The 24139-nt window shown below is 42.9% G+C and overlaps 1 protein-coding gene across 1 annotated transcript in view; it reads right to left on the bottom strand.

Annotated features, from left to right (window-relative positions):
* Positions 1–24139, bottom strand: part of ARHGEF12 (Rho guanine nucleotide exchange factor 12) — a 441882-nt gene that overhangs the window by 212879 nt on the left and 204864 nt on the right. Inside the window, exons 14-19 of the mRNA XM_073602566.1 lie at positions 23713–23826; positions 23521–23619; positions 20060–20102; positions 10735–10840; positions 10515–10652; positions 5269–5301 (exon numbers count right to left, since the gene is read on the bottom strand). Coding sequence (XP_073458667.1) covers positions 5269–5301; positions 10515–10652; positions 10735–10840; positions 20060–20102; positions 23521–23619; positions 23713–23826 — 533 coding nt within the window. The remainder of the gene's footprint in view (positions 1–5268; positions 5302–10514; positions 10653–10734; positions 10841–20059; positions 20103–23520; positions 23620–23712; positions 23827–24139) is intronic.

The raw sequence follows: 24139 nt of genomic DNA, 5'->3' as shown, positions 1-24139 counted from the left end.
CAGCTTTGGAAATATAAAGGCTTCCAGATGCAAAAGTTAGTACTCTTCTCTGTCAGCAGGAGATTTTCTAGCAGAATCAACACCATAGATAAAAGTTAGTACAAAACATTATAACACCATTAACAGTTTTATTGATATTTCAAGCATTGCTACACAACCAGCCACCATGAATGTGGGACAACCCCCATAAATGTGGGCTTACAGACAAAAAAAATACATTTGTAAGAGATCATTTTTTATCACATACAAAAGAAGCGCTGTAAACATTTTATCAAGTGTCACTCCTGGCAGGTGTGGCAGAGTTGGTGGTTCATGATCATGTGGTTCTAGTAAAGATTTCCAGTGCTTGTGGTGACAGTTTCATTGCACATTGAAAATAAAATCCTAAGCAGCAGATGTTTTTTGGATAGTCTTTGGCTAGAGGGAAGATTGGAACCAGTAAACTTTTATTGCTGTGTCCACACTCAAACTGCTGTCAAATCTTTATTGCTTTGTCTACAAGTCTAATGCCCCGTACACACAGTCGGACATTGATCGGACATTCTGACAAAAAAATCCATGGATTTTTTCCAACGGATGTTGGCTCAAACTATTGTCTCTTAGCTTTCGTCTCTTAATTTATTCTGAGCATGCGTGGCACTTTGTGCGTCGGATTTGTGTACACACGATCGGAATTTCCGACAATGGATTTTGTTGTCGGAAAATTTTATAGCAAGCTCTCAAGCTTTGTGTGTTGGAAATTCAGTTGGAAAATGTGTGATGGAGCCCACACATGGTCGGAATTTCCGGCAAGGTTCTATCACACATTTTTCCAGCGGAAAATCCGACTGTGTGTACAGGGCATTAGAGTTGTCTTCTAACCTTCTGCCCATGGAAGATGGGGAAATCATTCTAGCTAGAAGACCAAGAGCAATTTAAAGAAGAAACATGCATGTTGTACTTATTGTAAAATCTTCTTATGCTCCTTGAAAGAGAAAGAAAGAAACTGCCTAAAACAAGGTCCTATGAGCACAGGAAACATAGGGCCCAAAGTGAGGAACCTAAACAACCTGGGACTAAGCACACTGAGGTGCAGTAACACCAAAAAAGGTAAGAAAGGGAAATTTAAAAAACATGCCCAATTTTAAAGCTTAAGATGGTATCTACAGGCTAGCTGTCTGGAATCCAAGCCAAAAGGAAGTAACCATCTAAAAGATGAAGAACTAATGCCCGCCAATAAAAATGAGGGGTTGTATCTTCAAACAGAAGACTAATGACTGGGAGGTACCAGCCTACAACTCGGGGTCTGTATGGATTAAGATATTAGGATTCTTCTGTCCCATCTACAGGTTTTTTGCACTGTTAAGGAGAGAAACATATCTTCTATGTCCCGGGCACAAAGACAAAATTACCTATGTGCTTAGACAAATAAAGTAGGCATGTGAAATACCAACCCTAAATGCCTTTAAATGACCATCATAACTTGTATGGAGGACCACGTAAAGATGCTCAACACATTGCAAGATTTAAGGGTCTTTGCTTTGTGTTAGGAGAGTCCCTCTTAAGGAATATAAACAACTGAAACAAGGTCTCACAAATTATAATCAAAAATATGTGCGCAGTCTGAAAAAAAAAAAAAAAAAAAATTAAACCAACTTCTAATAAACTGCTGTTTGACATTCTGCTAGATAAGGTTACAAGAACAGACCTAAGTCCAAAGTAGATACAGGAGGCCTGTTAGACAGTGCAAGTCTCAGACAGACTGTGTAGCTATAGAAGCTGTTATGAGGAAAATACTATGGAAATAGAGGTCACAGAAGCAAAATACAGGCATTGGATCATTTGAAAGATACCAGTGATCTGCTCCTTGAAACAGTAGGGGGGTATAGGACAAAGTTTCCCGATGCAATGGAATTATCCTCTTGAGTTTTTTTTATGAGCATTGGTGCACTGAACAGGGGAAACCAAAAGAAGGAACTGATGAGAGCTGTCATTGGATGAAGGTGACTAGAACACTGAAGCTAGACAGTGGAAAAAATCCAGAAACCGGACGATTCACAAGTGTGCCAAAGAAAGGCAACAGAAAGGGACTTATTTTAAGGATAAGGATTGGGAAAGGGCAAAAAAAAAAAAAAAAAAGTGTGCACGCTTAACACTGCCTCTAGTGGCAGACCAGTACAAAGTGAAGAGAAACCATTACCTCTGTAAAAAAATAAATAAATAAATAAAAGGAATTTACAAGGAAATGGTGCCCAGTGGCTAAAACGGTCACATTGTCCCCTTTGCTGCAACCCACTTGTCATATCAAATAAATAAGCGAGATATGGGGTCAGATTTGAAGGTTGTGCCACAGCTGTAAAACAAGATAGGACTGTGCAAAACATTGAGAACGATGCACAGGCCACTAAGAGGTGACAAGGCTGAGACCACTGTTTAAGAGTTGTATATGAAGATAAGTTAATCTCAAAAGACCTACTCTTTCACAGGAAAAGGGTATATAGAGACTGTGACACGGCAAAGGCTCATGGCTCGGAGAATGCAGTTAAAAATCTTTAAGGCAGCATGCAGTTGTCCAAAGACATATTCTAGGATTATTGTCACATGTAGAGGCCCCCTACACTGATAGACATAAAACACTTGATTACATGTGAGGCTATAACACGGGGCTGGAAAGTGCAAAATGCAGAGCTCAATGCTTAAAATTCTATAACAGGCAATAAACTGGAGTGACCCTCAGAGCTGCCTCCTCTGTGTTAAGAATCAGACATGGGGGTTGATTTATTAAAGGCAAATCCACTTTGCACTACAAGTGCACTGCAAGCACACTTGGAAGCGCAGTCGCTGTATATCTGAGGGGGACACGCAATGAAAATAAGAAATAGGATTTTTGCTTGTACATGATTGAATGATAAAATCAGCAGAGCTTCCCCTCATTTCAGATCTTCCCCTCAGATCTAAAGCTATTGCACTTCCAGTGCAAAGTGGATTTGCCTTTAGTAAATCAACCCCAGAGTGTCCACAACAAGGCAACCTAAAACACACCAAGAATATACCATGGGTACTCAAAAACAGCTGCTGAGAGCAGGATATATTTAAACAGCTGGTGGTGGCTGAGTTATCATAGGCAGCAATGAGAATAAACCATGACAATAACAGTGTGAACCTTGCAATTAGAGCAAATGACTGGAGAACTCCCTCATGTTGAAAGACTAGAACAGGGATTGTAAGGGGTTGATTTACTAAAGGCAAATAGACTGTGCACTTTGCAGAGCGCAGTTGCCCTCTGTGAGTGCAATTGCCCCAGAGCTTAGTAAATGAGGTAAGGCTTGACTTTGCAAAGAGTATCCAATCCCATGCAAGGAAAATTAAAAAAAACAGCATTTTTGCTTGTACGTGATTGGATGATAGAAGTCAGTAGAGCTTCTGCTCATTTACTAAGCTCTGGAGCAACTGCTCTTGATGAGGGCAACTGCATGTTGCAAAGTGCACAGTCTTTTTCCCTTTAGTAAATCAACCCCTAAGAGTCACCTGTGCAACACAGGAGCTGGTGATGCAGCACTTTAAAATCCAGCAAGTTTACCCTTAGTCCTGTACGTGGGCAGACTTACAGTGAGCCTTCAGAGACACAGGCAGGCCAGGCCACTGGCTGCCATGCGGCTCTGGACTCGTAAAGTGTTCTGCGGCTAACTAACCAGTACACTGGGTTATCTGGTGGGGGGTGGGGTTTACAAACAGAGCCTTGTGCATGAGTGCAGCTCCATAGACTCACACACAGCTCAGAGAGAGCATGCACTTGTGCCCCCATTGCAAGTGGCTTGCTATGGAGGAACGTGGATAAGAGGAGGAGACAAGATCGCCAGCAGAGGACTCCATTAGAGGAGGTTTGGGGCAGCTCTGTGCTATGGTATTGCAATTGAGTATAAAATGTTTATTATTTTAATTGAAAGAATTGCCTTTAGTAACCCATTAAAGCTGGCCAAACATGGTGCAATTTTCAGTGGGCTGAACAAAAAAACGGAACAGATTCCCCCATCCACACATTCGAGGTGGATGGGGGAATTCTCCCCCCCTGCACTTTTGTATTCTGACAGTAGGGAGACTCCCCTGCCATCAGAATGCACAGATTAGCGCTGACGCCTTTTGCTTACAGCTCTGATCAAGTGGCTTTTATCCAACAGGGTGGTTGAACAAAACTCCATCTGCAGATCAACTTCTGTTCAACCGAAGAGGCCCCACATAGATCAAAATTCAATCCATGTATAGCAATATTAAGACTATGGATACAACATCATCTAAACCCATAATGCTTGTAGTTTAGATATACCAAACCTATCTGCAGTATTTGAATGTGGTTGAACTACGAACACCATCAGCTAAACCAAGTAAATGTAGATTTGTATATAAGCGGAGCGCTAATACAAACACAATTCACATAACATATAAACGCACATAAATCTACTTTAAAAATATGTTTTACTTATAAATTGTGCAACAAAAACAGTTATTTTAAAATTACAAAAAGCCAAAGTGATAAAATGACATCTTATTGCTTTTCTTTTTGTTCTTAAACACCACCACATTGTGTTGTGATACCAATATGCTCACCTCTGCATTTACCTCTTCAACCAAAAAGGACAATATTCTCTCTTTTCATAGTGTTGTATATATCCCTCAATAAAATTAAGATCCCATCTAATGCTCTCCGTTTACACAAAATGTATTAGTAAAAGCACACAAATACATTTTAACAGTGTACAGGTTGGCATTTAAATGGTTAAAAAACAATATGGGTATAAACCTACAGAGGTATGTGACCATTCTGATTTCAACCTATTTTAGGGGAAAAAAATTGAGCCTTTACCATCACTTTTAGCAAGAAACTTTTTTTTTTTTTTTTTTTTTTTATGGTCATCAGAGCTCCATTGGGAAGCCTGACAGAAGACCTAGCCTAATAGTAGCAATATGAATATTCATAAATTGAGAGTGGTTACCCTTGCGGGCATCCAATTTTTCTATGTAGTTCTGTTTCCTTTCTTTTGCTCAGGGAGCAGTATGTTTTATGAGATTTAAAGATATATAGATCCTAAGCCAAACTGTTTTTTACTGGTCCCTTATTAATAGACCTGAGATCAGCCTATTATACGGGTTGATTAAAAAAGTAAATGTCAACAGTAGTGGAGAGTGACTTTTAGCAACTACAGGCTAACAAAGAGAAGTGTTGCCATGCGCTACTGATATTAAAGCAAATCATTTCTGAATTTATTTTGTACAGATGTCGTCGGATCTTACCATTTTTCTTCCTCAGGTGGCTGTGATGCGAGTCTATAATAGAGAATGAAGAGATGTTATAAAAAAAAAAAAAAAATGGACTGCCACGCAGCAAATAACCAGTTTGACACATCTGATTTGATGCAGATTTTCAAAATGTTAAGAACTTGTTTCTACATACCAACAGCAGCCAACTGGCCACTAAACATAAATTAAATTACCGTGACTTAAGATCATATTGGTAAAAGCTGACAGGCAGGGAGGGGAGAGGGGAGGAGGACACAGGAGACAGGAGCAGGGCTGCAGATGACGGAGGCAAGTAAGCTGACCACGGTGTCAGGGCTCAGTAGCCATGATACACCCTGGTCAGTTTACAGAGGGGGGGTAGAAACTGGCAGGGTCAGCCAGGTTTTTTAGGTGTTACAGGGGGGCAAATTACAAAGCACAAGCACTGTGCTGTATAACATGCTTTAAAGGAGCAGGATCCATTTATTTATTTTTTTAGGTTAACAAACGCTTTAAAGGTGAACCCTGTTTTGCCCATGCAAAGCATATCAACAGGTTCACTTAAAGTATAACTATTTGCAAAACTTTTTCTTCATTTTGGATAGAATAGGGGAGGTTTATAACCCCTAGTATTTTTTTTTTTCATCCCATTAGGGAGATTTTCCTTCACTTCCTGTCCCGTAGCCAAAACAGGAAATGAGAGAAAAACTCTGCAGATTAAGATCTTTTGCTCTGTAGGTAAAAACACAAAAAACATCTCACAACAGAAGCAATTTTTATAAACAAAGGCTTGACAAATTCCAGTAACCAGGTTGTTGTGGCAACTTAAAGTCCCCTGGCAAACAGGATGTCCTACCCATAAGCTTCCACTTTCAGGACTGGTTTCACACCACGATTTCCATGTTTCAGATGCCTTTCTGCATTTGCATTTTTTGTGCGTTCCAATGCATTTTTTACTCTTTTTCTTCAGCTCAATGAAAAACGTGCATTCTAGTGCAATTTTGATGCGTTTCGCTGCGTTCCAGATGCCTTTTATAGGGAAAAAAAATGCAGCATTTTCTACTTTTGCACTGCGCTGAAATGCACTGCACTGGTGTGAACTAGGGCCACTGAAATACATGAAAACACTGTGCATGAGTTTTTGATCCATATTAAAAATGCACTAGACCACATGTGGTGTGAACCAGTTTTGAGACTTTATTGTAAGGCAACCAGGGGCAGCCCATCCATTAAGGGCGGAAGGGCACCGCCCCCTCCATATATGACTAATGAATAGATTCATGCATTTCATGAATCTATCTATGGCTGCCGCTGCCACCTCCTTATTCAGGCGCCCGGCCCCTTTTCAGACGCCGGGCGCCTGAATTACAGTGGCGAGGGTGTTTTTTTAAGCACCTGATTAAAGCCATAGGATCTAATAGGCTTAAAAAAAGGTGGACTCGGCGCGGAGAGCATTGCGTTTGGAGTCCACCCAGATTTGTTAGAAAAGCAACTGAATAATTGCTTTTCTAACACTGAACCATCCCTCCGCCAATCAGGAAGTGCGGGTCTAATACCCGTCACCCGGCTGAAGGTACAGGTGCCCCTATTGGACACCTAGCAGAACGGAAGAAGAGAGAAGGGGGAAGCATGTAGGACAAAGAAGCCATCCCACAGCTCGCTGACGTCACCCGCTGCCTGACCCGCCACCAAGATGGGGTAAGTGCCAGGCATACAGTGGTTGCATTTGATGGGGCACAAGTGGCTGCATTTGATGGGCACAGTGAGGCTGCAATTGATGGGTTTTATTTTCCAGTATTTTTCAATTTGTTAGTGCCCCCCAAAAAAATCTGAGCACCAGCGGCCACTGAAGGTAACTGAACACTGAATGGAAGCACTGCGAAGGGCAACCATGGAGGAAGCGAGAAGCTTCTTTCCCGTCACCTCCCTTCATATATTTAAGCATTGATGCAGGCAAGGCAGGAAAAAGATCTCACACGAACCAGACCTCTGGTGCTTCTTTAAGCTACCCTGGACTCCTAGAGCAGACCAGACCTTGAACGGTTTTACTACCAGGTATATACACAGGGCCATCTAATATTAAATGGACCCTGCGCAAACATTTTCTTGGCTCCCCAATCCCCACCCCCTTTCCCCCACGCAATTTCGCTCTCCACTTGCCCTGAGACCAGCTAGGCTCAAAATCAGTTTACTACAGCAGATCAGGCAGCGATTGCGATTGGTTCTTAGAAGTTACAGTACACATTACGGCTCACTGATTAGTTGCTAGAGGTTAAAGCACATAATTTCTGCTTGCCGACTGGTTGCTAGAGGTCACTGCACATCCTTACCACTTGTTGATTGGTTCAGAGAGGTTACTGCACATTACTGCTTACTAACTGGATGCTAGACGTTACTGCACACATCATTAACGCTAACTGGTTGCTAGAGGTTACTGCACAACATTATTGCTCACTGATTGGTTGCTAAAGGTTACAACACATCATCTCATCATGGCCTGCACACCATGGACTGGGGAGGTGTGGGGAAGCTGGACACAATTAACCCTTTTATTGCTGGCAGAAGATCCCAGTTGTAAGTGCACGATTACCCCTTTCATATCTGTTGGACATGTATGATTAACCATTTCTTTGCTAGAAGAACCCTAGTGAAAATGTATGATATTTCCAGCAGGAATCTTCTAGCATTAAAAGAGTTAATCATGTGCTTCACCTGGGATCTATCATGTCCACTCAGTAGCTGTCATGGCACATAACCTGTATCCAGTCTGTTCTGCAGCCTGACTAAAGCTGACCATAGATTGTTTAAATCTTAGCAAGTTCAGCAGGAACCAGCCAAGATTTGAACCACGTATGGGCAGGCTAAATGTACCCAAGTTGATCAGTCGATCAACTTGGGTACAACCAGCCTGCAGGATTTTACATGCGATTATTGCTAGCGGCTGCTATAGCCACTAGCAATATTCACTGTGTTCTCCTGGTGAGGATGCAGGGTATAGTTCAGGCCCCATGGACTTTAGTGAACAGTCTATTCCTTGGGACTACGTCTCATCATGCCCCTCGAGCCTCTTCTGATTGGCTGCTTAGCCGGAGGGGGAAGAACAAGCAGCAATTAGAGAGAGCCTGCTGCTGACAGGCAGCGCCTCTCCCCTGTCATGGCACAATCGATCAGAGACCCGTAGTGGCACGTACAGCCATGGGAGGGGAGATCGCTTGGCTACACTAATGACAGGGAGACCGCATGGGCCCCCGTAGCTAGGACCCCTGGGCCCCACAAAAATGACTGGGCCCAGGGCAGCTGCCCCTTTTGTCCGCCTTAAAGAAGGCCCTGTTTATGAACTGTTGCTAAATACATAAACTACAAAGCTGGACAAAGTCCGGTCAACAGACTGACTAAAAAGCCAAGACATCCTACCCATAAGTCCCCCATGGTTAGCTTCCTGTTGCATGACAGAAGTGCAGGGTACTAGAAAAAAATTTGTATCACCATATGGTGGTACTGTGGATACAGAGTTAGTGAAGATGTGCCACGTCCTAACTTGATTAGAATACTACTTTGAAATTGGCTTTGTAGGCACTAAGATACACTTAAACATTAAACATCTTTACTACAAAAAAAAAAAAAAAAAAGAGACACACATTTCTAAAAGGAATTACAGTATAGATATTGCCTAATGCATAAATCACACCACCAATTACGCCAAAACTATATCCTGAATGGTCGTGTGAGTGTCCAAGGTGTAACAGTTTTTTCATCCTTGCCCATTAGGTTTGGAGGGTGCTCTTGGGTTTGTCAGTGCGCTTGCTTCTTGCGTGGGTTCATTCCCTCAGCTCCCGGGACTTACTTTGCAGATCCTGACTTGCAACACTGCTTATTTAGAACAATTTATACGCAAGTATTCCAGAGAGATACACATCTTGTTTCCCCTTGTCCCTACATTCTTTCTCACTATCTGGGCAAAACATTAGATCCTATTTGGTACCTTTTTTAATCATTTTCAGATATGCTATGCGTTTTCTCCTGATGAGTGGCAACTGGCCACGAAACGCGTCGAGCATATCAATGTTATGTTCCCAACACATAGCTTGACCTCAACTGTGATTCATCTGTATCCTATAACCCAATTTTTATCCATTACCCAATAAGCATTTGGCTTTTTATACTACGCGATTTCAGATGCGTGCATATATATATGGAAATTCTTCTTTTTCGTATGTCTTGTATATAGAGATAAACACTCATGTTCAACCATGTATCACATGTTATGAGGTATGCTTTATTAAACAATTTACATATTTTCTTCTACCATGTGCCTTACTCAAAGTCAAAAAACCCCTTTCTTATTTCTGATTTAGGGATGGAGGTGCATGTAATCATGCACGTCATTTAAAGTCCCATTACCCACTTGCTTTCTAAGGTGTAACAGTTAGTCATTTACACCACCATGCTGGGTGGCCTATGGAGCGGAGGATGTATCAGGCGGACGTGTTTTAAACGGTAATATCATGCAGTCATTCAAATACTGCAGCCACTAAGGGACTGGACGCTTCAGACCCATCTATGCTTTGGATATTATATAGGACTTTTTTGTAATAAAGATGTTTAATTTTTAACTATGTGTAGCTCAGTGCCTACAAAGTCCATTGCAATTTTTTCAAAGTAGGAGTGCAGGGTAAGCCAGTTTTCACCACCTGACATTGTGCAGCATTTGCCCACTTGATAAGTATGCCTGTGAAGGGAAGCTTTGTGAATGATGACCACTACTATGCCTGGCCAGTGATGGTACTGGGGTTATCAAACACCATATCACCAAGATGCCTACTAGAGATAGGCATTACTGGGAGGGGTTGGACTACAGTATGGTTGCAGTGGAATATATATTTCATTTCTGCAGGGAGTAAACAGTATATATGGTTCTGTGGTGGTGAGGAAACAGATGTGGGGAAAAGGGCAGGGTATGTGTAGCAACTACAGGCAGGTAGTGAAAGCAGGGGTGTTTAATTGCTATGTTAAGAACTATATGCATGACTGCAGTAGGAATTGAGAGAAATGCATATATATGGTTGTGAGGCAGGAGAACTGCATATACCATAATATTGTTGCATTATTGCTGGACCCAACATACATTTTGGATAGGGTTTCTAGATTTTGGAAGAGGTGTCCAGGCCTGTATTATAAATCAAGAGGTAAAACAGGAAGAGGACGTGTTCAGGTGGTTCAATTCAATGGTTTGATTCAACTCAAAACAGAGGTTAACTTACAAGATTTCATCAATTTTCTGCAAAATTGGCTCAGCACATAGTCTTTCTTTTTCAAGCGTCTGGCGTTCTCTGGAGCGTTCGGCATCAAGTTTGGCAAGTTCACTCTCTGCTAAGGTCAGACCCATGCTACGTTTCTGCCTGTCAAACAAAGTGAATTCAGAGCTGAGTTTTATTATTTCTACATTATATTTTTTATTCAGTCACACATAATCAATGTTACCTGAAGTCTTCCAAGAGTTTCTGTACTTCTGGGTACACTTTATCCTGCACAGTGTGGACATACTGTCGAAGCAAATCTTCGGGTATTAATTCTGGTCGCCTTTTTTCTGTTGTCAAAGGAAACATATAATTCAGGGCACAGACATTTCAGATAAAGTCCCCCTTCTGCCCCCAATTAATATACATAAACAATCTATTTCTTTTTAGTGAACAGTACCATTTGGAAACAATGTACTCAAAGCTTTTTTTATGTCAACCGTTTATTCAATAATCTGAACATTTTTATTTGAATTTATATGAAAGACACTGTTTATTTTTACAACAGGTTATGAGCACTGGAATTAGAGTCTGATGTGTTTAACAGTTTTTATTCTCTGACTAATTCAGCTCTCATTTCCACAGCAATCCTCTTCTCTATAAATCCTTAGTCTATTATACTGTATGTTCATCAGAATGCGGTGATGTGACCAAAGATCTCACAAATCCATTATTCAGCAGGAAATAAAGCTTTCCTTTTGTCACTGCTGTCCTCTGGTTCAGGTGCCCCCACTCCATCTTTACAGCACTGACAGACCATCCCCCTGACAAGTTCAAACTACTTATGTGCTCACAGCTCAACTCCAGAGCAGTACATCACATTCAGCTGCCCTCCCATTATAACCATACAAAGAGCACATTTCTACTTGGGTTTATTCCTTTCAAGGGAAATGTGATGAAAGATATAGGTGGCTATTACGGACCGCCTTATAAACTGCTAGTTGTTGGTCACGCAGACTTTCCATTGCATTGACCTGAAATAAATACGCAGATTAGGAAATTTAACTTCACCAGATTTATAACCGCCCCAAAGCAGTGACTCAACCAGTATGTGGTATCTGTGACGCGAACAGTATTAAAAGAAGAGAACACTCTCTCGGAAGACTAGCGTTTTCCCTTCACTCAGTTTTAGGTCTCAATCACACGGCCGTAAAAATTTTACTGATGTTACTACACCTGTTTTGTAGGAGAAAAAGTTGCTGCGTAATTATCAGTAAAATACTTGCATATAGTTGTGTTTAAACACGTATAGAAGCATATGCATACATAATCTGCTTTTATGATAAATCATTTTGCTCCTTTGTTTAGACTTATTTAAAGTTCCAACAAATGTATACACATACGTTTATACATGTGAGCGCGTGAAGTGCATATTCCTAGATGCAGATTTTTGGATTCCGTGTTATGGATCTGAAAGAAGCTCATGTTTACGCACCTGTGTGAATGAATCCATTGAAAACAGTGCAGCTGCATTCAGATCCATAAATTTAAAAAAAAAAACGCATATACAAGTGTTTTTTATGGCCATGTGAATGAAGCATTATACTTGTAAGATATATTCTGCCCCTCTACAGGACACCAGATTTTTGTTTTGTGTTCAAACTGTAGGTCCATTAAGAACTTGTTAGCTACTGTATTAGTAGCTAGCGAATTCTTAAAATTTTGTGACTGGGTCACTGTAAAGTTAGGTACATCGGTTTGTGCAGTGGGCACAGCAGCTCATTCATTTGAACGGGCTGCTGTATCTACGGGAAAGGCAGGAAAATGGCTCTTGCACCCTTTTAAAAATCGCAGCCATTTTCAGGTGTGTGGGAGTGGGAGTGCCATTAAGAATTAATGACACCACCATGTCTCTGCTAAAAAGCAGCGAGTTTTCCCTGAGGGTGCAGGGACGCGTGAGATTTACACACATTCCCACACCTGCATATACACTATATTACCAAAAGTATTGGGACGCCTGACTTTACCGACACATGAATTTTAATGACATCCCTGTCTTAATCCGTAGGGTTCAATATTGAGTTAGCCCACCCTTTACAGCTATACCAGCTTCAACTCTTCTAGGAAGGCTGTCCAAAAGGTTTAGGAGTGTGTCTATGGGAATGTTTGACCATTCTTCCAGAAGCCCATTAGTGAGGTCAGGCACCAATGTTGGAAGAGAAGGCCTGCCTCACAGTCTCAGCTCTAATTACATAGTTACATATTAGGTAAGGTTGAATAAAAGACAATAGTCCATCCAGTTCAACCTGTGTAGTGTACATGTGTCAGTGTCTATAATCATTTCCCATATCCCTGTATGTTGTGTTCTTTAAGATGCACATCCAAGAGTCTTTTAAAAATATCCATACTTCTTTTCACCTTAGTGCATTCTATTCAATAAGGTTTTTTTGGAAAATTATTTTTATTCACAGTTTTCAATACAGAACAACAATAACATACACCCACAAAAACATACCTCCCCACCCCCCCCTCCCTATTGTGCAATATTCAAGTATAACAGGCATTAAAACATAGATCACATGCTTTTCCGGCCTACTCGAGTCATTCTAACTATACATGCTTATATGAAATCTAAGGCAATGACTACAACCATCTGAAATCTATGAGCCCCATCTCGTTCCCTCCATCAGTGCATGATCCCTTTCATATAACATGTAGTCCAGCAACTCACACAGTATCATCAGAAGAAAGCCAGCTCTGCCACACCTTCTCAATATTTTTTTGGGCACCCTCTACTTAAGTAAGTGGCTTTATATAGGGGTAACGCCTTATTTACCAGGCCTTTCTAGAAAGCTAAGGATGGGGCTTCAGGTTTTTTCCAGCATAAAAGGATGGCTTTGCGTGCATAAAACAGGGAGAGAAAGCATAGTTCTTTGTGCCCTAAGTGGTGCTACCTCCTCTACCAGGCCCAGCATACATACCGAAATTGTCATGGGGACAGGTAGCAAAATCAACCCTTGAATGAACCCCGTAACTCCAGTCCAAAATACCTGTATTAATGGACACTGCCAGAATACATGATCGAAATCCTGCCGCAGTACAGTCCAGCAGGAGGCATCATCCAAACCATAGATGCTGGCCAATCTCGCTGGTGTATAATATATCCTGTGGAGTATCTTGAATTGTATGTACCTGTCACGGGCTAATACCAGGACCTGAAAGGGGTGGTTTCACGTATCGTCCAAGTCATCCCCTTGAAAGTTAGGGACTAATGAGCTCCATTTCTCTCTACATTTACTAAGTGCCGGAGGCCTTTCGGCAAACAACTCTTTATATGTTTCTGAGAGCGTTCCCTGTACAGACTCATCACAGAGCAACTGCTCCAAAGGTGAGGAATGAAGTATCACCGCGTCTGTGCCAAACTGTGCAACAAACGCATGCCTTAGCTGCAAGTAGCGAAAAAAATACCAATTTGGTAGATCATGTCTATCCTTCAGTTGATTAAAGGAAAGCAACTTCTCCTCCTCTATTATGTTCTTTAATTGTTTGATGCCAACTCTGGCCCATATTACTGGATCTGGAATTTCGCTGAAATGGGATAGCCTTGGATTAAGCCATAACGGTGTGTCCGGTGACGTGATGCTGCCACGTCAGACTGCATGAGCACCCCCGCCCTGTCCCACGCGCGAATTGTAACGCGCATGGAGCCAGTCAGCGGCGCCGCTACCCGTGGCCCTCTGTACACTAAATAGGAAAGACTCTCATAAGATCCTCTAGTACTGTCGCCGCATCTCCACTGTCTCTTGATAACCAACGTCTGGCAAATACCATCTGCCCCGCAATAAAATACTTGAACAGGTCAGGAAGTGCTAATCCTCCCTGTCCGTATGGTTCCTGTAATGTACGCAGGCCCACTCTGGGATGCCTGGAACCCCACAGAAATGAACTAAACAAGCTGTTTACGCGCCGAAAGAAAGAACAGGGGACACAAATGGGGGTATTACGTAAAAAATAGAGGAACACTGGTAGTATCTTCATTTTAAGCAGGTTCACTCTACCAATTAGGGAGAGTGGTAGGTGTTTCCAGGCCTCAAGTTGTGTTTTAGTCTTCGTGAGCAGTGGCATTAAGTTAAGTGTCAAGTAATCTGTAACTTTAGGGGACACACGGACACCCAAATATTTTATTTCAGGGACCCAGGCGATAGGTACCAAGTTTGATGCCCGCGCCTGTGCTCCATCATCAATAGCCAGGATACTGGAAAAAATTGCAAATATGTTTAGTATCTCAAATACTGCCTCTAAGGATGGTCCCGGGTCCTCTAGGAAAAGGAGCATATCATCTGCGTATAGGGCCGTGCATTCTCTAATGCCGCCCACCTGAAGGGCTTTAACTTCTGTGGATGCTCTTAGAGCAATAGCTATCGGCTCTATAGCCAGAGCAAACAGAGCTGGGGAAAGTGGGCAGCCTTGCCGCGTTCCTCTCCCCACTGAAAACTGTGCTGAGACCTGAGTGCCTATCTTTATTGTTGCCTTGGGTGAGCTATAGAGGAGCGAAATCCAAGTAAGGAATACCTTTCCAAACCCCATATGCCTTTACACAGTGGACATGTAATGCCAGTCCACTGAATCGAAGGCTTTAACCATGTCCAAGGACACAATCACCCTGGCTCCGGGGTTAGTATGATCAATCTGTAGGTGCGCAAACAGCTTGCGGAGATTCGTATCAGTGGACTTCTTGGGTATGAACCCAGTTTGGTCTATGTCTACCAGTGTAGTTATTACCTTCGATAATCTCGTGGCCAATATTTTAGTGAGAATTTTAAGATCCTGATTGAGGAGAGCTATAGGTCTGTACGAGGAGCAGCTCAGGGGGTCCTTGGTTGGTTTCGGCAGCAGGACCACCTGAGCTTCCAGGAGAGGGTCTGGGAGTGTCCTATGCTCTAAGCAAAAAGTAAATAACGTCTTAAGTCTAGGCACAAGAGTCTCGAGGTGTGACCTGTACCATTCAACGCAAAAACCATCCGACCCTGGTGATTTGTGTGGTGGGAAAGATCTAATAGTAGTTTCTATTTCCTTTTCGGTGATCTCTACTTCAAGACTATTTTGATCTGACTCTGAAAATTTTGGTATAGATATGGAAGTAAGCAGTGATTCAAAATCCTGTGTATTATAAGTCGGGATGGGCGAGTAAAGGGTACTGTAATAGTCTACAAAGATATCAAGAATATCACTTGGGTCCATCACTATGGCAGCTTGAGAGTTACTGACACAAGGTATACTGGTCTGAACTCGCTGCTCCGCAACCAGCATAGCTAAAAACTTCCCATTTTTATCTCCCTGTTCAAAGAGGGACTCAGCCCTCCTCGCCCAGGAAGTGTAGGTTAATTCTGTAAAATGCAACGTCAGAATATGGCGGGCCTCAAGCAATGCGGCATATGTAACTTCTGACTGGTCAGCCGCATGGGCCGCCTCACACCCTCTCTCTTTATCCTGTAGTTCTTGGGATTTGAGGTTAAATTGTTTACGTGCCTGTTTGATTGCTGAGATGTACTGACCTCGCATACATGCCTTAAAAGGCGTCCCATACCACCGGCAGCGGGGCTGACTGTAAATTCTCCTCCCAATAACTGGTAAAAGTTGGTGCCACTTGGGAAGAGACTGATTCCATTTCCAACCAACCCGGGTTTAATCGCCATGCACCCACTCTAACATGCAAGGGTATACCAATATGAACCCGTAGGGGGGTATGATCGGACAGGCCCCCGGCAATGTAATTAGCTCCCCTCACCAACTGCAACATGGGGGCATTGGCAAACGCTAGATGAATCCTAGATGAGGATTTATATGTTTTAGATAAATGTGAGTAACTTTTTGTGGTGGGATTTTTCCACCTCCAGAATTCTGTGAGAGTAGCCGTCTCCACCCATGCTGCTAATTCTACCAACGCCCCTCTCCTAGAGTTAGAGGAGTCCAGATCTGCGTTTAATATAGCATTAAAGTCGCCTGCCACAATGAGAGGCAGATGCATGAAGGGAGCCAACCTACCCAGAAAATCGTATAGTACTTGAATTTGAAACGGTGGGGGAACATATACATTAGCTAGCACCATCCTACAACCATGGATATCAGCCACGACAATTGCATAACGACCCCCTGGATCAGAACAGCTGATCAGAACAGCTACACCTCTGGCATATGTAGAATACGTAGCATGTATTGCACGTTGAATCCAGGAGCGTCGCATAGTGAGAATTCTATTACCATCAAGATGCGTCTCCTGTAAGAAGACGATGCGGGGCTTAAGTGGTTTCAAGTATTGGAACATTAGAGCTCGATGAAATTTATCATTTAGGCCTCTAACGTTCCAAGACAGTATATCAAATACAATACCCGCCATCAAGATACTTTAAACATAATAACCTTATCATTGCTGTTACCGACCTGTAAGCATTAAAGTATTGGTATAAAATGCAGGTCTCAAGTAGCCCTGGACAGAATCTGGAGCATTGCACAATTGAAAACATCCCATCCCCCCTCCCAAGAAAAACATGTAACTCCCTACTGCTGTGTAAAAACATACTCCGATACACGCAGCGTATTCCCAAAACTAAGCCCAACTGATACGTGAACGTGACCTAAAAAGAGCAAAAAAAGAAGTCTAAGTCACTGAACGTGACCTATAAAAAAAGAGAAAAAAAAGGAAGTCCAAGTCATTACCACCAGTCCAAAAAAAAAAAAAAAACGCAGGAAAAAGCATCTGTTCTGACTTCACTTTCGATCCGTGCCACTAAGGAAGAGTGGAAGTCCCCCTATCCTCCCACCACAGTAGCAAGAGGCATAAACTGGGCATTGCACCCAATGCAAGAGTACCAACAGTATGAGTCCTAGGCAATGAATATGCATGAGTAGCCCCTTAATGCAGACCGCTCCCCCCCCCCCCCCCCCCCCCCCCGGGGCATGAACAGCAAGGTCCCCCAGAAAAAAAAAAAAAACTCACTGTGGAATAGAGTCATATATATCATTCCTTACAACGTTACGATCCAATCATTGGCCTCTTCAGGTGTATCAAAAAATCTGACGGTGCCTTTGTGAGGAATCCGCAGCCGGCTGGGATAAAGCATGCCATATTTGATATTCTTTTCCCTGATTGAAGGATCTGCGACGTTTCTGGACCTCGGCCGAGAAATCCGGAAACAACATCAGCTTGGTGTTCTCATATGGCAATTCTGGATGTTTCCTCGCCTCCGCCAGTATCATATATCTCTGTTGCGGTAGTTTAACAGTCGCACCAAGAATGGCCTTGGTGGTGCCCCTTCTGGCTGCTTCCCCATGGGCACTCTATGTGCCCTTTCAACTACATAGGTAGGCGGCATATCCGGCAAGTTCAGCAATTGTTTGAATAACGATTCAGCAAAGATGGCAGAGTCACGACCCTCTGCGCCCTCTGGCAGGCCTATGACACGAACATTGTTCCGTCTCTGTCTATTTTCAGCATCATTAACTTTGTGTACAAGGGAACTCACCAGCGATTGCAATTCTGCTAATTGTGCAGTGTGTGTGCCCTTGATCCTCCACTGTGCCAATCCTATCCTCCGCTTCAGTGATTCTTCCTCTCATTTTGTCTAGAGCATGGCGGATCAAGGTGCACTCAGACGCCAGATGATCTATGCGGACCATCATCATAGCTTTGAACCCCTCTATGGCAGCCAGAATAGGTTTGGTGATCGCCTCTGGTGCTGTCTCCAAAGCAGCTGAGGAAGGCTCAACCTCCTGCACTGCTGAGGGATCCGACATCTTGACAGGGGACTTGGCTGCAGAGGTTCCCGGGCTTTGCATAGCTCCCAGCGCGCTCCGTGTGACGGAAGTGGAGGAGGATGCAGTCATGGCGCCTGGAGAACTCACGCCCCGCCCCTTTCCCAAGCGCGGCGGCTTCGGGTCCTTGCTGAGCCTACCCCGGCCCTTTGCAGACATGATCGCCGTCTCAGGGGAGTCCAGGGTATCCGCGGAAGCCTCCGTGCGATTTGAGGGAGCAACAGTGCGGGGATTCAGGATTATAGCTCGGATCCTCACAGAGCTCCAGAGACTCACGTCCGTCCCGATTCACATCCCGGCCACGCCCCCTATTCAATAAGGTTAAAAAAAACCTTCTTTGCTGTAGCTGTCCCAATTTCCCAGTGGAAAGCGGCTCTCCATGGGGCACCTGATGAAGGGGAGGAGCTAGAAACGCCAGTAGGGCACCCCAGAAGAGGAGTTTCGGGCTGCTCTGTGCAAAACCCTTGCACAGAGCAGGTAAGTATGACATGCTTGTTGTTTTCATAAAAAAAAAAACTGAACCTTTATAAGCCTTTTAAGGTTAAACCGCTTCTCCTCCAATCTCCTTGTGTGGCCCCGTGTCCTCTTACACTCCCTGAGACTGATTCATTTTTTTCCCTACACTGGCATCACCATTGAGGCATTTGTAAATCCTGATCATGTCCCCTCTAAATCATCGCTTCTCTGGGGAGAATAAATTTAGTGCTTGCCGTTCCTTTGTAAATTGAGGTCCTCCAGTCCCCTTATTCATTTTGTTCCCCTTCTTTATGGACCTTGTTTGTGCACTGGTGTGCAGTCATGTTGGAACAGGAAGGGGCCATCCCCAAACTGTTCCCACAAAGTTGGGAGCATGAAATCATCCAAAATGTCTTGGTATGCCTTAAGAATTCCCTTCACTGGAACTAAGGGACCAAGCCCAACCCCTGAAAAACAAGCCCACACCATAATCCCCCCTCCACCAAATGATTTGGAGCAGTCCACAAAGCAAGGTCCATAAAGACATGGATGACAAAGTTTGGGGTGGAGGAATTTGACTGGCCTGCACAAAGTCCTGACCTCAACCCGATAAAACACCTTTGGGATGAATTTGAGCGAACACTGTGAGCCAGGCCTTCTCATCAACATCAGTGCCTGACCTCACAAATGCACTTCTGGAAGAATGGTCAAACATTCCCTTAGACCAGTGATGGCGAACCTTGGCACCCCAGATGTTTTGGAACTACATTTCCCACAAAGCTCATTTCCCATGAGCATCATGGGAAATGTAGTTTCAAAACATCTGGGGTGCCAAGGTTCGCCATCACTGCCTTAGACCTTGTGGACAGCCTTCCCAGAAGAGCTGAATCTGTTATAGCTGCAAAGGGAGGGCCAGCTCAATATTGAACCCTACGGACTAAGACTGGGGTGCCATTAAAGTTCATGTGCGTGTAAAGGCAGGTGTCACAATACTTTTGGTAATATAGTGTATGCGAACCTAGCTTAAGGCTGTAATTATGCAAATAGTGTAGATTCGTTTTAGGGGATTTCTTGAAGTTATAAAAATACTCAATTGTGGGGTAAATATAGATGTATATCAAGGGCCTGTGTAAAAACCAAAACGCAATCTCCTATACTCCACTAGGTGACGTTAAAAGCTAACTCTGTACTGACAAAAATTCTTCTACAATGGTGAAGAAAACTTTTAGCATGGTGTGCTTCCTGAGATCAAGGCCACCGAAGTCCTTTATGTTACAGTAAACTGAATCTATGACACTTACCCAACTCCAGTGCAAGGTCTTCAGGGACAGAAACCCGAAGATTCTACAACAAAGTAAATACAAAAATCTGAATAGTGCACATAAAAAAAAAAAAAAAAAAAAGTGTAAAGTGTACAAGGGACAACAATATATACACAGCATTACCCTCATTTAAGGATTTAAACTTGCCACTAGGATGTAAACTGAACACATTGGAAAATCCATATAACTAATATAAGCTCATAAAAACAGCTAAGAGATTTCTGTATGTGCGATTAATTGATAGCCTGGCTTCTTATGTGCTCATGCGTAGTTAACCTAATCTGACAGTGCGCTGCCTGCAATCATCGACTAGCTCCAAGTCAAAGTGCTGGCCTGAACTCCGCTGTCACTGTACAATGCAATTGTAGGGTCCCAGTAGACGCTCATCTGTAAGAAGACCTGCTAAAATCTCAGAGCACAAGAATTGTTAAAAGTAAATCCAGGTAACTTTTTTGCCTGTTCCTACATTGCATATATTTTATAGTTTGAAATATTTACTTTTAAAATAATTGCAAACACCGAAACATACAAATCAATTCTGAAGCCGTACTGTGTTGCATTGTTATGCTAGGATACAAGCAAACACTACGTTTAATGTATGTGTTTTTCCGCGTATGTCTCTTCGCAGTCACACTGGAAGTCATCCACATGCAATAAAAGGGGTGAGCTTTGGGTTCTCCCTTCAACCTAAAGATGAAAGACTGAAGCTGGTTACGCAATATACTGTAAGCTAGTACAGTCAATATATACAAAGGATGCATGCTAAAGGCCTTAGATGATGCAATATAACAAAATGCCCTGCAAGCACCACCAAGTTCAACAAGCTGATTCAAAAATGGTCAGAGCTGGGTGGAAAACATCGGCAAAAAAGAGTAACTGCATCATATCAGATATAGTCCCTGTTCAGCAGCACCACTGTATTCAGAAAGCTGCCTGATTAAAATAGCTGATCATGAAGATTCTTTCTATCACACTCTTAGCGTGGATGAGGGAACTGATTGATTTATTTTGCTCAGCCTTTGGGCAAAATGAAAAAAAAAAAAAAAAAGAACTCTGTATGGACAGCTTAGTTTCAATAATTAAGTAAACTGGGTTGTGTCAGGTGCCATAATCTCAACCATGAAATAAAACTAACAATAAGCAGTACATACATACATCTGGAAAAGAAAAAACACAAAGAGCAATGTCAGTATTCGATAGGGAGAACTTCATATTCTAATAGAATCTGCAAATATTTTCAATATAGGTAAAAAAAAAAAAAAATACCAAATCTTGCTAAGGATTGATAGAACACTCTTTGTAATGTTTGAAGCAGAAGTGCGATCCTAAAATGAAATGCTTAGACCCCTTTCACACTGAGGCGCTTTACAGGCGCTACAGCGCTAAAAATAGAGCCTGCATAGCGCCGCTCCTGTCTCTCCAGTGTGAAAGCCTGAGTGCTTTCACACTGGAGTGGTGCGCTTGCAGGCCGTTAAAAAAACTCCTGCGAGCAGCATTTTTGGAGCAGTGTATACACTGCTCCTGCCCATTCATGGGCAGCGAGGCTAGACCACTGGCATAGCGCTGCTGCAGCAGCACTTTGCGGTGGTTTTAACCCTTTCTCGGCCACTAGCGGGGGGTAAAAGTGCCCCGCTATCGGCCGAATAGCGCCACAAAATTGACGGTAAAGCGCGCTTTAACGCTGACGCACCCACCGCCCCAGTGTGAATGGGGCCTTAGAGTTCTCCCTTGCAAAGATCCATTTGCATTCATTACAGCAACATGGGGTAAAATGTACATTTTAACTCAATGCATGGCAATGTATGCACCACGCTGCAGCGATATGCAGTGCTACTGTAAGAGCCCTTTCACACCGGGCTGCCCATAGCGTTGGCAGTAAAACGCCGCTATTTTTAGCAGTGTTTTACCGTCGGATTAGCGGTGCATTTTGGCCGATAGCGGGGCGCTTTTACCCCCCGCTAGCGACCGAGAAATGTGTCGCAATAGCGGCGTTTTGCCGGCGGTATCCCAGCGCTGCCCCATTGATTTCAATGGGGAGGAGCAGTAAACACACCGCTCCCTCACCGCTCCAAAGAAGCTACTGGCAGGACTGCAGCTGTTTGAGGGCGGATTGCAGGCGCTATTTTTAACGCTATAGCGCCTGCAAAACTCGCTCGGTGTGAAAGGGGTCTAACACTCTACAATAGCAGGCAATACACCTGCACTGCAGTCCACAACTCACATGCCAAAGGTGCATATCTGACATTCAGTGCGTTAGGTCTACCGCCACCCTATTAAAATTGAATAGGCTAGCTTAACACAGAAAACCTTTTATTTTATTTTAATTCTTGGAAGAGATAAGTACACTTAAAATGGCATAGTAAAATTAGTAAAATTAAACCATTAATTTTACATTCTTCCTGAGATTTCACATCTAATTTGTAATTTTCCACTCCTTCTGCTCCATCTATTGATTAAAAAACTAAAGGCAACATTTTCTTGTCATTTTGGATAGAGCAAAGCCTAGTACACACATGCTGAATGACGGGCGACATCAGCCGGTTCCATAAAAACCGTCCAACATTCGGCCTGTGTGTATGGCAGCCAGTCCTACAGAAGCCAGGCATTTGGCCGGCTTTTGTTGGATGAGCATGCTGGAAAACCAGCAGCCGACCGGCTCCCAATCAGCGCTCTCAGCCGATTAACACAACAGTTCAGCAGGGGAGATCGCTGGCTGAACTAATGTCGGATCGTTAGTACAGCGGCTCCGACTTGAGCTGTCAGTTTTTTTTTCGTGCAACCCACTGCTTTGAAGGAAAAAAAAAACAAAAAAAGAAAAACGATAGTGTGTACTAGGCTTAAGGGAGCGTTATAACAGATCAGCTTTATTTTTGCCATCTGTGTCTCATTGAGAAGAAGACGTCACTTCCTGTCCCATTGCCGAAGCAGAAAGTGAGAAGAAAACCCTCCTAAAGTGAGGGAATACCTGGTGGTCACCAGAGTCCAGAGTTACTGCACCCATTGGAAGATTTCCTATCTGTTGCTGTTCTGGTAACAACCATAAATTTTGGATTCTCTTTATTTTCAGTGATAATGGTAAACAGGATGAATAGAGGGGAAGAATCTTGAACTAACCACTTAAACCCCTAGCTGGCACACAGATTGCAATAAAAACCTGACGTGTTCTAATCTCTTTCCCCTCAATCCAAACCTTAAAAAGGTTAGGTTCTAACAGAAACACACAGACTGAGGGGACACCTCTAAAAGAGTGCAAGATGGAGGTTTTCAGTTTACCCCCCCCCTAAAAGCGGACTTTGTTTAAAACGTCCAATTTACTTTATTTACCCTTTTGTTATTTTAAGAGACATTTTATAATTTGCAAACCAATGAATGATCGAGACAGATCACAAAAAAAAAAGACACATAAATTACAGAGATATTAAAGAAAAAATATGTCTCACAGCTGTTCTCTCTAGGAAGAACTGGTAGATTTCCAGGAATACTCTGCGCGTCTCCTTAGGGTTTGTCTGCTTATAAAGGTCACCATACAAGTAGCAGAGCTGAGCAATAAGAGAAGAGCAAAACACATCATTATGGTGTCACATTCACAAACAAAGAAATTCATCCCAAAAAAATGTTTTTTCTTAACATACCAATGGAGCAGGGTCAAACTGTGAAACCACATGGAACATGAAGACCGCAAGGTGAGCAGGATGAGTCTTCAACATATCCATACTTAGGAAGCAGCTACACTGATCGTTCAACTGCTGAAAGAAAATAAGAACCTTTATAATACCATTAAGGGCTCATTCAGACCTTGATATCCTCATGCATTGCATTAAAGTGGTTGTAAACCCTTTACATCCACTTTTGACTACAGGTAAGCCTATAATAAACCTGCACGGTTTAGGAGATATCCCCTGTATCAGCATGTGCCAACATGATCGGCACATGCACACTGAAGCAACAACACCTACGTGCCGTTGCTTCAGTTAGTGTGCCGTTACCGGCGGCTCATGCGCACATGCATTGCATACTAGCTCATTATGCCTTTGTCTTGCAGGTTTTTTTTTTGTGGGT

This window comes from Aquarana catesbeiana, linkage group LG10, assembly GCF_042186555.1.
Source record: "Aquarana catesbeiana isolate 2022-GZ linkage group LG10, ASM4218655v1, whole genome shotgun sequence".
NCBI lineage: Eukaryota > Metazoa > Chordata > Amphibia > Anura > Ranidae > Aquarana > Aquarana catesbeiana.
The sequence above is the reverse complement of the archived record's forward strand: the minus strand, read 5'-3'. Positions and strand labels throughout refer to the sequence as shown.